The 14,131-nt window shown below is 41.0% G+C and overlaps 1 protein-coding gene across 1 annotated transcript in view; it reads right to left on the reverse strand.

The window, feature by feature from the left end:
• Window positions 1-14,131, reverse strand: part of Ccdc175 (coiled-coil domain containing 175) — a 56,346-nt gene that overhangs the window by 1,156 nt on the left and 41,059 nt on the right. Inside the window, exons 15-21 of the mRNA XM_033766917.1 lie at window positions 13,308-13,439; window positions 12,284-12,422; window positions 6,948-7,027; window positions 5,606-5,758; window positions 4,844-4,946; window positions 3,278-3,321; window positions 2,218-2,377 (exon numbers count right to left, since the gene is read on the reverse strand). Coding sequence (XP_033622808.1) covers window positions 2,218-2,377; window positions 3,278-3,321; window positions 4,844-4,946; window positions 5,606-5,758; window positions 6,948-7,027; window positions 12,284-12,422; window positions 13,308-13,439 — 811 coding nt within the window. The remainder of the gene's footprint in view (window positions 1-2,217; window positions 2,378-3,277; window positions 3,322-4,843; window positions 4,947-5,605; window positions 5,759-6,947; window positions 7,028-12,283; window positions 12,423-13,307; window positions 13,440-14,131) is intronic.

Below are 14,131 nucleotides of genomic sequence, written 5' to 3' on the forward strand. Positions count from 1 at the left end.
GCAATTTTATTTGATTTTGTAAAAACAATTATAATGTATAGTCAGTGGGGTTGCTAATGTTACTGAATAGTAAAACGTGGTTATTAAAAACGTATAAAACAACCTTGTCCTAGATCAGCTTTGTTAAGTTTTGACTTAGGAGCTTGTAGGACAGACACTCATGACTGTGCCACTCCATCTGCAATAGATCTCTTGTGTATCCCAACATTCAGGGCGCTTTACCCTCCCATAGGCACTTGTTAGATCTACTGTATTCTAACCTATCTTTACCTGTCTGGTTTTCTCGGGTGTGCTTGTTAAAGTTAAGGGGTGGGTCTTTTCCCTGTAACATCTGGACAGATGCCAGGCTGAGGGGTACTTGTTACATCGATGAGTTGGTGCTGTGACCATGGAGAGGGCTGCATCTGCAAGGCTGCAGTGACGTTTTGTCTAGAAGGGGATAGGAAAGGCTTGTGGAGCTGGAAGAGAACAAATCTTCTCCAGGAGAAACCCTTTTATGGGAGAAGCACATCAACAGGGAGCATTCAAATCTAGTTTCCAGGAGGCTCAGAGGTGGTCAAGTAATTCAGGAGCCAATCTTTCCTCCTACCTCCCTGGGAGGGTAGTAGATCTCAGGGCTCTGACCAGGGCCTAGTGGACCTGATGTTTGTAACTCCTGGTATTTTACAAGAGCAGAGGGAGACATGGAGATGAAGCTGGGACTAAGTCCGCCTTGCTCTAAGCCCACGTGGACCAGTGTCCCAGCAGCAGTGGCAAGTGGAGCAAAGAGAACCCAGGAGTTTCAGCTCTGCTCCATTTCCGTTCCTAGTCCTTCAAGGATCTGTCACCTGATTCCTTGACGGTGTTGTCCTTTCATGCTCCGTAGGCCCCATATCCAGTATACTTGTGGTTTTATATACATGTGTATGATGCTGATTCTCCCACTGTAGTAGAACTGGGCAAGTTACAGCCTAGGGGGTAATTCTGCTACAGTGGCAGACTTGGGTAGTTGCTACAGAGACCTCATGGCTAGCAAAGCCAATGATACTTATTATCTGGCCTACAGGAAGAGTTTGCCAACCTCTGTGCAGCACTGTGAGTTCCGTCTGGGCAGTGTCTTGCCAGAGGGTAGGCACTCAGTAAATGCTGGGTGAGTACAATAAAATATTAACACATGAAACGGAACCTAAAAAAGTGAGATATTTGAAGTATTTGTGTGCCCAGTTATCAACATTTCAGTTGCTGCAAATAGCATTAAATTGGAGTTCTGCCAGTCAAAAAAAAAAATCTCTTGACTGAAAATATATTTTCAGTAAGCATATGTGGTATATATTTTTTTATAAAATTGAGTCTTCATTTTTAATGAAAAATTTGCTTTTCCTGGATTGATCATGTGTAATAGTGTGCATTCACTGTGTGGGCTGGAATGAAGTCAGCCTCTATTCTCCTTTGTGTTTCAGCCCGTGTGGTCCTTAGGCTTTACCGTGTCACAGCAAAGCTGGTCTCCTTTCTGTATGACCACAGAGCACATCAGTTAAATGCTCTAATTCACAGGTTGGCAAACTTTTTCTACAAAGGGTCAGAGTTTAGCTAGCGTTATGTCTAAAGTGAAGTCATTGCACCAATTGAAGATAAAATTGACATGCTTGTGGAGAAATTGGTGCACATGAGACAAGCTTATGAGGATGGATTAACATTTCAAGCCCCAGAAGGAGTTGCTAATTTTTTCAGAGAAAGCAACAGTTGCTGTTTTTAATGCTAAATTCAGCTTAGGAAGAAAGAAAATTTTATACTCAATTTCTTCTGTTTAAGAAGACAAGAATATGTGAAGAGTTAAAAAAAACTGAAAAGGAATTTTGTTTTCGAGACAGTGTCTTGCTATGTAGCCCAAGTTGGCCTGAAACTCATGGTGGCCTACTGCCTTGAGTTTACCAAGTGCTGGGATTACAGGTGTGTACTGCCACATCTGGCTCTGAAAAATGTACTTAAAGAGACTTTTTTGAAAAAAAAAATATACAGAGCTAAGGTTCACTTATCTAGAAAAATTTCTTGGGTGGAAAGGAGAACTGGCAAATACTTTTTGTACTACAACATTCAACTCTGTAGTGAATATCAGTATTCAGTTGAATGTTTATGACATTATTGGGGATGAGTTAATTGGCAGTTTTTTCTTTTGATGTCACCAGCTATAACAAAGTAGCAGAAAAGGGTGTGTTACCAAACTAAGGTGTTACTTACGAAGATCTGTCGGTGATTCCTGTTTTGTAAGCCTACGCAGGTCTTCAAGATTCCCTTGTAGCCAGGAACTGATGCACTCAATTTTTTCATCCCTAGTGAACAGCTTTTCTGTTAGATTTTTTATTTCATGCAATGTATTTTCCCCATCGTGCACCATGTCCTTAAAGAAATAGCATGTATGGGTACTTGAATATAAAATTGTAACAAAATAAAAACATTCTAACTGGGTTATCTCTAAAACAAAATTATATATGCAAAATTGGGTTTAGTTATGCAAAATAAGTTATGTATGGAGCCATCTGACAGAGTTCTATAAAAGAGCCTGGAAAATGGATTACCGAATGAGAAGATTTAATTGAATGCCCACTGAGCTTGCATTTGTAGCTGGGCACAGTAGCAGCGATGGTGGCATAAAAAGCCATTTCACCCTCACAGCAGTACAGAACTGCAGGCAAGATCAAGCTTCAGAGATAGAACTTTGCAATCAGATAGGATCTCAGTTTTAAATTCCCCAATGAACATTTTGTCTTGAGCAAGTTAAACTGAAAGCCTCTGTAGCTTTATCTCAAAAAAGCATTTACTAACACTTTCCCTACCCAGTGTCATAAAGGTTAAACACCGATTTTGTGTAAACTTGGCTACTTATGTAACCTTTTAGTATTTAGGCAGAGTCTGGGTTTAAATCTCAGCCTATATGACTCTAAAGTGGGGAGAGGTAGAGTTATTCCATGGCTAAATAGAACATGAAAATGAGTTTAGAACTGAAGACTCTGCCCTAAAATAAAATGTGTTCAATGTGAGCTAGAAAAAAAGAAAAGAAATGAAGTCTTTCCCTGTTTAACTCAGTGGTGGTATAGGAAGACAGTTTCCTACAGGATTAAGATTTTATAGTGACATTCAAGATAATGGCTACATTTTAATATGTGATGGCCACACCAGCTCTTCAGCTCCTTGCAATTTAGAATATGTGTGTGTGCGCGCGCACACACACACACACATACGCTTATTAGGTGAACATTTTTGTAAGTATGATATGGAGGCACCACACAGAAAAACTCACCTTAACTGTGGCCTGAAATTCTGTCCACAGATATTTATATTGTGCTGAAATAAATTTAAAAATATAGTTACTAAAACAACTTGAACGCTTATGAAACAGATTATTTGTATTTGCTTTTTGAAAATTATTTTTATCTAAAAATTTCCACTTCCTGAATGGCAGGCCAACTGGATCAGACACTCCTGCTGGTGCTCTGTTGGGCACTGCTTCCAAGACCGCAGTACTGCACAGGATGAGCAGAGTAGTCTTGCACACAGACACAAAGATCTGCACGAGGATTAGCAAACCAAATTCAGCAATGGATACAGTGAAAGCTCTTGAACAAATAGACCTTACTCCAGGAGCGGGAGATTAGTTTAACAGTTGAATCACAGTACCTTAACCACACACCTGAGAGCACATTGGTACCTCTCAGTCTGGACCACAGGGATGATCACACAAACCCTGTATACTTGCAGGAATGACCCTCATAGGTACCCTGGACAACCAAGCCCGGGCAGCTTCCCTGGTGGATGACACGTGGCAAGTGTGATCACATGTCATTGCTAGGGAATGAAGTACATCCAGACAACTGAGAGAGGGCATTGAAGCCTGCACCTGTTTTTCTCCGCACTCTGCCCTACATGCCTTCTCCCTTTGCTGATTTTAGTCTGTATCTTTCCCTGTAAGAACAAAGACCACAAGTATAACAACTTCTGAGTCTGGTGGATTCTTCTTACCAATTAGTAACCCTGAGGATAGTCCCAGAGACAGCTGATACGAAGCCAGAAGCTGTGAAATCTTGCAAAGGAAAATTAAAGAAGACTGGACAGATGGAGATATAAACTATGTTCTTGGACTAGAAGGGAGTTTTCTTAAGATGTCAATTCTCCTAAAATTGATCTGCACATTGAACACAAACCCAATTAAAACCCTGGAAGGCTGTGTGTGTATTTGTAGATCTATAAGCTAAGTGTAAAATTTAAATGGGAGAACAGAGTAGGCAAATAATTTTAAAGGAGAAGCATAAGGGTAAGAACTTACATGATATGCAGGTCTACATTGTGCAGGAATCTAGAATAATCTGAGCAGTGTGGTACTCAGTATACAGTCAGGTTTTTAGAATAAAGGAAGAGACCTATATAACTGACTTAAAACAGTTGCTATATGAGTACAGTGATGAAAACACAGTCTTCTCAGGAAATGGTGCTGGAACAACTGAAAACGATGTACGTTGTCCTTCAGTTGCTGAATGGAGAAGCAAAACATGTTATCTCCGCACAAAGTAATACTATTGTGTAGCTACAACGAGAAGCAAACTAATTATCTAGTTATAGTTTTCTAGTGTTAGAAAACAGATCAGTAGTTTCCAGGAAGTGGAAGTGGGGTGGGGATAACTGTCGAGGGACATGAGAGAAATTTTGCAGTGATAAAAATGGACGACATCTTGCTGTAGTGGCAGTGGTGTGTACATTTGCTGAAATTCATTGAACTTAAATGCTTTTTGTTATACACAAATGACTACAGTCAATGTAAACAAATACAAAATTACGTGTAAAGAGGATCCACGATACACTCTCTACTTACCGTGTTGAGCTATCAGTTTCCAGGACAGGTCACTCGAATTGTGTCTAAGGAAGTCTTGTCCTGCTCTGTATTCCTCTGTGTTGTTCCTCAAGTATGAAATATACTGGAGATGAAAGGCATGAGATTGCGGTTAGCAGTTTAGTTGCTGTGGATTAAGTATCCACGTAGTCATTCAGCAAATGTGCATCCATTTCCTTTCTGTGTCGAACTCCGCTACTGCAGGAGCAGCCGTGGTGACTCTCCTTGTCGAGCTTCCATCGGGAGACGGCAGAGGATGCTGGTTCCTGTTAAGCATTTCAGTATCCAAATAGACCTGACATTCTGAACGTAACTCGACATGATCAAAAATTAGAAGACGTTCTGCCCGGCTATGGCACGTCCACTACAAAAATGTTCCTTATGGCATTCGCGTGAGGGTCAGATGTCATAAAGCAGTAAATGCTGTCAGACTGGAGTTCAGCACAAGACCTCAGAGATGACCAGCCGGGACTAGAAACACTAAGGAAGTACCCGCTCACATCAGGGTCTTCCTGGGTTGGGTCACAGTGGTGGTAGAAGTCCGGGTATAAATTCGTTCTATAAATATATTCAAAGCCAGGCAAAATTCATCTATGGTATTACAAGGAGGAAAGGGGATTATGATGAGAAAATAAAGCAGATATCTGGACACCACAAATATCTCGTCGCATTTTTTTCTCTTGTAACTTGTGTCTAGCCAATCAACAAAAACCAGTTTGCAAAATGAGGGGCTCGTGAACTTACTTCTTTTAATCTTTTATTTTCCAGAAGCAAAAGGTCTGCTTTTTGGTCATGTAAGTAGACTTCATTTTCTAAGTTCTTTAGAATTTCAAAATGTTCTTTGACCTTCTGGCTTTCTTGATCTCGCGCTTGTTTTAATTCTTCCTTCACTCTCTCCTGCTCAAGCATAAAAGCCACAGTTACCTCATGGAGGTCAAAGAGCCTAACAGCAGAGTATTAGGCTGCTTAATTACATTCAGAGAAGGGCTCCAAGTTAACTCCAGACTTGTCCAGCTGAGTCTACAGACATCTTCCCTTAGAAAAACTTACAATCCCCTGAGGTGATTCATGATAATTTCACAGAATTGATTATTCTTTGATCTATGAACAGCTGCCTGGAAAAATGTGGGCAGAAATTGTTGAGGCTTATTTTAAGAAGAATTTAAGACATGTTTAAAGGAAAAGAACAGTACTGCATGGCTTTAGAAATATTCTCCACTGTTTCCTCTACTGAGTTCTCTATCCAGGTCATGGATTTTGTACTGTGATAAACCACATCGTCTTTCTTCATTGTATAACCATCACCCACAGCATCTAATTAAGAAACAGGACTAGCTGGACAAGCTGGCGCATGCTTGTAATCTCAGCACTTGGGAGGGTGAGGCAGCGGGACTGACCTGAGCTCAAGGCCAGCCTAGGCTACATAGCAAGTTGAGGGCCGGCCTGAACTACAAAGGGAGAGCCTGCTTCAAAAAACCCAAAGCAAACAAACAAAAAAACAGGACTATATGTGTATGTACTCATTTTTAATGTTATTATATTCTCCAGTAAAAATTACTTTTTGAGGTTAATAAATCCTCAAGAATGGGATATTTCCATTATAAATTAACCAGCTACACATACATACCTAATCACTATCTAGTGGTTGTATGTATTTTTTGTTTGTTTTTAAAAAAATATTTTTGTGGTACCGGGCTTAATCTCGGGACCTTGCGCTTGCGAGGCAGGCGGCAGAACCACTGAGCTAAATCCCCAGCCCTGCTGGTTGTATATTTTACATGTAGCTTCTCTTTACCTGTTCCTCTTTTGTCGTGTCCACTGTCCTTAAAAAGCTGAATCCAGTCTTCACTTCATAAATAAGGTTCCCTCAATGATTTCCCCACGGTTAATAGACATTTGGTCCCAGAGTTCTACCTTGTTTGCTCCCCCCCCCCATATATATAGTGACTAAAATTTTAAAACACTGGCATTGAACAAGTAATTTGAATAACTGGATTTCATGATAACGTCAGTGGTGCTGTGTAAATAGGACTGACTGTACACACTAGTATTCTAACAAAGCAGAACAAACATGTCGACCCTTTACCATGTTTTCAACATATCTTGAAAAGTCCCATGTGACATGCGAAATGTAGTTGTTCAGCAAAGTCTCCTCCTGTTTTTGCGCTATAAAAAAGAAAGAGAAATAACTATTCACAACATTCCTGGGTTAAAAGGTATTAATCAAAGCAAAACAAAAGCTTAGTTTTAAAAGTCAGTACTCCAAAGTGTTGCTGTCATTCGAGCTGCTTTGGCCCCTGTGTCTGAGTCCTTGGAATTAATCATTTAAAAATGTTTATAATTAGAGTCATTCATCATAGGAAAATGGATATATGTTGAGGAGATACTCCTAAGTGAAATAAATAAGACACATGCGTGAATACCGAATAGCTTCTCTGATGTGAATAAACTATAATAGTACATGAGAATCTAATGGTATAATTGACAGTGTGAAATAGGAAGAAAAGGGCTAAAGGTGTAGGGGAAGTGGGAAGGGTAGGGGGAAAGGGAATAAGGGAAAAGAAAAAAATAGGAGAAAATGAAAAAATGGAAATAAAGTGTTTGTAAATGGGGAGGGGAGGAGGGGGTGAAGGGAGGGCAGGGACAAGGGAAAAAATGAGACCCAAGAACTGTCATGTAGAGGTACAAGATCGCAATGATGAATGTGACTGTACTGTATACCTACAATGTACCAATAAACTCAATGAGAGGAAAAAGTTTGTATTTGTTTCTCCTTTCTCCTTCCATGTAGTACAATGTTCTTAAAATCCGTACTTATATGGTATCATTTGAAGACACCTTCTCTTTACTTCTTAAAAAAGTAACTTATCCTGCCTCCTCCCCTCACACATCCCCACCCACACCACAGCCTCTCCATGTTCCCCACAACCTCTCTATAAAGGCAGTATTTTTGCTTAAACAAATTAGAACGTTATATTATTATGACAATGCAAAGCTTCCTCATTTATGAGTTAAATGGTATGTATATTTTTTCACAATTTAAAAAATTGAGCTGACATAAAACAATTGCCTCACTATAAAAATTTGCTTAGTGTTTCATGCCTATATCATTAACTCACAACCTACGACAGAGTCATAAGGTCTTTCTCACCATTACTTGCCATTGCTGTAGTTGCTAAGGGTTGCCGGAGCGCTGACCTCGAGGGCTTCCTCCGCAGGCTAGAGCTATTGGCGGGTGGTGGACCCTACGAGGCAGAGCCATCGTGAGAGCCCCTTCCCCTCCTTTGCTCCCTGGCTTAGGAGATGGGCAGTTCTTTCCTTCGCTCTCTCCTGCCATTGCCATCTGGAAATGACTCCCCACAGAGGGTCGGAGCAGTAAGTCAGCTTGGTCTTGAACCGGAACTTCAGAACTGAACCAAAGTGCCCCTTTCTCTGTAAAAGTGAATTCTCTCAGCTGTTCCACTCCAGTGAGGAAAGCTGACTGACCCACACGCACGCGCACACACACACGGTCAAACACATTGTTGGATCTGTCAGGTTCGCTTCTGCCTTCTCTCACTGCCCCTCTGAGCTGTGCCTTCTGGAGTCTTTTCTCTGTGGAGCTGCCTCACAGCTGATCTCCTAGAGTCGACCTCTGAATATCTCTTCTCTTGAACGTCCTGTTTCCTGAGTCTCATATCCTCCTCTTTTTCTTGATTTATTCCATTTATTAAAGCAAATTCTATACTAGCTTCATGGGAAAGGGTAAATGAGGTAAGTATTTTGAGATCTTTACATCCAAACATGTCTCTTTTAGGCTTGTATTTGATTGATAGTGTGGTTAGTTATCTAACATTGGGGATTTTATTACTTCAGAATTTTGAAGTCTATTACCTCTCAGTTTTTAGTAAGATATTTCTGTTGAGCTGGGTGCGGTGGCACAGGCCTGTAATTCCAGCACTCGGGAGGCTGAGGCAGGAGGATCGCTGTGAGTTCGAGACCAGCCTAGGCTACACAGTGAGTTCCAGGGAAACCTGAACTACATAGTGAGACCCTGTCTCAAAAAACAACTACCAACCAACCAACCAAAGGTATTGCTATCAAGAGAGCAGATATATTTGTGTGTTTCATCTATCACACGTAATTAAAAGCCACAGCACTGTTGTTTGTGGTAACTGAGTCCCATTGTCTGCTGTCTATAAGTGGAATGTCTGGCTGGAGCACTTTCCTACACACTGGTGCCTGGTGCTCTTCTGTTCTGTCTCCTTTCTTTCTCTTATCTTCCCTTCTTTTTCTCTGCTTCTTTAATACTTTTTCTCTCTTCTTCTTCTTCTTTTTGGTACCGGGGATCAAACTCAGGCCCTTGTGTTTACAGGGCAGGTGGCAGAACCACTGAGCTAAATCCCTGGCCTTCTCTTCTTTATCTTAAAAGATTCAGTATATGTGATGTATGAGGGATGATTGAAAACCATGGTGCATGTTTAAATTTTAAAAATTATTATAGTAATGGGCTGGGGATTTACCTTAGTGGTTCTGCCACTTGCCTTGCAAGTGCAAGGTCCTGAGTTTGATCCCTGGTACCAACCCCCCCAAAAAAAAAACAAACAGAAAAACCTATCACAAAATTGTTATAGTAAAAGACACATTGCCATCCGTCCCCTAAACTACTTTTCATGCTTATTCCATTACTGTTGCCACGTTCCGAAGCAGATCTGGAGTCCTCTTTTTGAGTATCTTTCGTTGAGTTGTCCTGGCTCTCTCCATGTCCAGAATCCGTTCAAGACATTGACCTTTCATGGTCATTTAGACTTTGGGGAAGAGCTGGAAGTCACAAGGTGCCAGATGTGGAGACCAGGATGGAGGAGGACACACTGTCTGTTTTTCCGAGCCTGCCTTTTCACTGGAGGGCACTCCGTGGCAGCATTCACTGCTTATGGAAAAAATCACACCTGTTAAACAGACTCAGGAAAGAGGGTTTCCAGAACCATTTCAGAAAGTGGCAAGAAAGGTGTGATCACTGTGTCTGAGGTAAGGGTGAGTATCTTGAAGGGAACTAATATGTGTTCTTCACTGTAATACTTAAAAAAATTGAAACATTCACCATCTGCTATGATCCCTCTTCATACTGCTTGCTTTTATGTTGACCATTTCTCTTACATCCTCTACCTCGTACGAAAAGGGACAGGAGGGAAGGTAGAAATTGGGCACGAAGTGCACGTGTACTGTGAGTCTAGATAAAACCCCAAGGCGATCTGCCCAAGTTGACGAAATGAAAACCTGACAAAAAGTAGAAAATCAGCTAAGAGGGAAGAGCCATACTGATTACCGAGATATCTATTATGATGATATTCTTGAAAATTCTACCTTTCTTGGCAATAATCACTTCCTTTTTTCATATTTGTTCATTTTACAGTTGAACACCCGGGGCTTCCTAATGACGGCCCATTTTGACACAGACTTTTAAAATTCCTATCCTCATATTCATCTTTGCTAAATAGTCGTTCCTATTTCTCCCCCAGTGGGTGTCTCTTGCTCCCATTCTAGTCCTTTCTATAACTTTTGTTCCTGGTATTCTAATTCTTTTTTTTAATTGAGTTTCTTGGTACAGTCTAGGTATACAGTACAGTTACACTCATTACTGGGATCTTGTACCTTTACATGACAGGTCTTGGCTCTCATTTTTTCCCCTTGTCCCTGCCCTCCCTTCATCCCCTCCTCCCCTCCCCATTTACAAACACTTTATTTCCACTTTTTCATTTTCTCCTATTTTTCTCTTTTCCTTTATTCCCTTTCCTCTACCCTTCCCACTTTCCCTACACTTTTAGCCCTTTTCTTCCTATTTCACACTATTAATTATCCCATTGGGATCTTATGTACTATTATAGTTTTTCACACCAGAGAGACTATTTGGTATTTACACATGTGTGACTTATCTATTTCACTTAAGAGTATATCCTCAATATGTATCCATTTTCCTATGATTGACTCTAATTTTTTATTCTTTATGGCTGAGTAGTATTCCATCTGATAGAAAAACCACAGTTTCTTTATCTGGTTTCCAACTGATGGGCAAATGGGCTGTTTCCAAGTTTTAGCTATTACAAACCATGCTGCTATAAACATCAGTGCGCATATATCACTGTGGTATGTTTCTTTTAATTCTTTTGGAAAGATACCCAGCAGAGGGATGGCTGGGTCAAATGGAACCTCTAGTCCCAGCTCTTTGAGGTATCTCCATATTGATTTCCACAGTGGTTGCACCAGTCTGCACTCCCACCAACAATGGAGAAGGGTTCTTTTCTCCCCACAACCCTGCCAACATTTGTTATTGTGTGATTTCTTGATAGCAGCCATTCTTTGTGGGGTGAGGTGGAATCTCAGTGTTGTTTTCATCTGCATTTCTCAAATGACCAGTGATGTGGAACATTTTTTCATATATTTACTTGCTGCTTTTACTTCTTTGTCTGAGAAATGTCTGTTCATTTCAGATGCCCATTTTTGAATTGGGTCTTTATATTTTGGGGGCGTGCTGATTGTTCTGAGTTCTTTATATATTCTAGATAATAGTCCTTTGTCTGAGGAGCAGCTGGTAAAAAGTTTTTTCCCACATTGTAGGTTGACTGGTATTCTAATTCTCATGGTCTCCTTTTGTCATCTAGGAGAAACAAGGTCTAGAAGTAGCTCTTGCTCATAGACCTGCATGGACGCCCTGGAAAATGAGCCTCTGACTCCCTAAGTGCAAGATACAACTCACACCTCTGGGAAAATTCCAGACCATGAGTATAGGGTTAGATGATCACACCCAATTTTTGTGAAGAAACAGTTATGTTTATATTAAACCCATACATGGTTATAGTATGTCAAAGAATGCAGAAACCCACAGTTCCAGGGATATTTTATATCTTTAACTCATCTTCCAGAGTTGAGGTGAATCTTAACTATCTGTGCCTTAAAAATAGGCTAGTTTGGGCCAGGGATTTAGCTCAGTGGTTCTGCCACCTGCCTCACAAGTGCAAGGACCTGAGTTCGATTCTTGGTAAAACAACAACAACAACAAAAAAAAACAGAAACAAAAACGAGGCAACAGCTGCTTGATTAATCATTAAAGTCTTAGCTAGAAAGGAGATACAATTAGCAAATTCATGGTTAGAGGCAGAAAAATTTCTCCATGTGGTAGCTGATCTAGGTTAGTTCTACCTCGTTTTACCAAATCTGGAGAGGACACAATACATTGAACCCTTAATTCTTAACTGTAAATGGCCTTTAAGAGAGAGAAGGTATGACTCAATAAAAGCATCAAAAGGTTGTGGTGTGGAGAAGGTAACAAAGAACTAGAGGTGAGAGGACAAGGTGGGTGAATTTTACCACAGCTGGGACTGATGACCTCCTCGAGCTGGGAGAGACCCTGGGAGGAGGCTCAGCTGCCAGAGGCTTCAGGCGTACCTGTAAGAGAACTACAGAGCTCTTGCAGCCTTCTGTTTTTTATTGTGTATTCCTCTTCAGCCAGGTGAAGGTGTGGAAGAGTATCCATGAGCTCCTCTTCCGTTTCTTTGCTAATTTTTGTTTCTTTAACAATTAAATCCTTAAAAGAAAATAAAGCTAGTTGAGAAGTGGCTTTGGAGAATTTACACAACAATTCAGAGTAGAATGGAAAGGCAGAGTTCTGTCTTCTATCCTGAGGTGCACAGGATAGCATCTGGCACACGCTTTCACAAACTCACTCGACTGTCTGGCAATCTGGAACGTGAGGGGGCTGGATTCGATTGACTTCCCAAAGATCCCTTCAGGTCTGTATCTCTATGCCTATATTTCTACTGCTACCGTGTAGACGACCAAACACATACTTGAGGAAAGTTTTCCTTGGTTGATTGCATTTTATGACAAAGGCACCAAAACAAAGCATTCCAGATTTAAAAACTGTGGATGTCAATGAGAACCGGGCAGGGATAGAAAGAACAATGTACAGTACAGCGGTGAAGAGGTGATGTCATCGCCACGTGCGCTGTTTCTGTCGTGTTCTGCAGACCAGCAGGCCCTCAGCTGGTTCACATCCTCTCCTCACGTGCTTCCCCAGGATCGCCATCCTGTCTCGCCCAGGTTGCCCAAGCCGTCCTAACGCCCTCTTTGGAAGGGGCACCAGACTGAACTTACTACTCTCCTCGGACCCCACTGCCCTCTGTAGTTTCTCAAGCCAGCACCCAGGGGCCTTCACTGCACCCCTGGACACTGATCTGCAGCTCTGCACAATGTGAAACGTATGACTTATATTTTTATCCCCAAGACACTTCCATGTTCGATTTGTATTCCTTTCTCAGGTAAAGAAGAGGAAAAATTCACAATAAAACCACAGCCTGGTCCATACTGGGAGAAAGTTTTACACGTAACTGGTCAGAGGAACAGGAACTATCATTCCTCTCCCCACTACGCAGCCACTGCAGACTATTCTTAGGTGTAAAATAAAAATTACCTCATAGATGCTTAACTCATGAATTAAGTTTTTTTCTCTGATTATAAATTCTGCTTCTTCTTCTTTTAATTGTGATGTGACTTTTTCTATCTGTATCACAAATTCATCGATCTCCATCTCTCGAAGTTTGGTCTAATAAGAAAAGAGGATTTTTATAAATTTCTCTTGTGGTCAGCCTTACATTTTCACATGGCTAGGTAAGCCAGTATCTTCTCGCATGAGAGTTGGTTGTGACGTCAGATTACGCGACTTTGCACTAACTATTGAGAAGGATTTCTTTCTTCTCTCCAGAAATTAGTTTCTCCACCAAACAATATGTATAAATGACACGAGGAGTGGGAGAGGAGAAGGCCAGTGGGTAGACAAAGGGAAAACATGGAGGAGTCAGTGATACTGAGGGTCATGTTTTTAGAGGGAACTCCATTAAAGACTAGCATCAAGAGCATTTCGGGTTACAGGCTTGAAAAATGTTCTGGAGAGAACTGCTATTTATTCGTTTTCTCGTTGAGTTTATCGATACTTTTTAGGTATAGAGTACAGTCACATTCATCATTGGGATCTTGTAACTTGTCACGACAGAGCTTGCTTCCCATTTTTCCCCCCTTACTCCTGCCCTCTGAGAATTGCTATTTAAATTGCTGAATACTTCTAGTTAATATACAGCAATAATGCATTTCTCTTTTTTTTTCTCATTGAGTTTATTGGTACTTTTAAAGTAGACAGTACAGTTGCATTCATCACTGGGATCTTGTGCCTTTGCATGACAGATACTGGTTCTCACGCCCCCATACCCCTGTCCTCCCTTCACCCCCTCCACCCTCCCC

The sequence above is a fragment of the Fukomys damarensis genome, unplaced genomic scaffold (assembly GCF_012274545.1).
Source record: "Fukomys damarensis isolate Sample0158 unplaced genomic scaffold, DMR_v1.0_HiC HiC_scaffold_21, whole genome shotgun sequence".
NCBI classification, from domain to species: domain Eukaryota; kingdom Metazoa; phylum Chordata; class Mammalia; order Rodentia; family Bathyergidae; genus Fukomys; species Fukomys damarensis.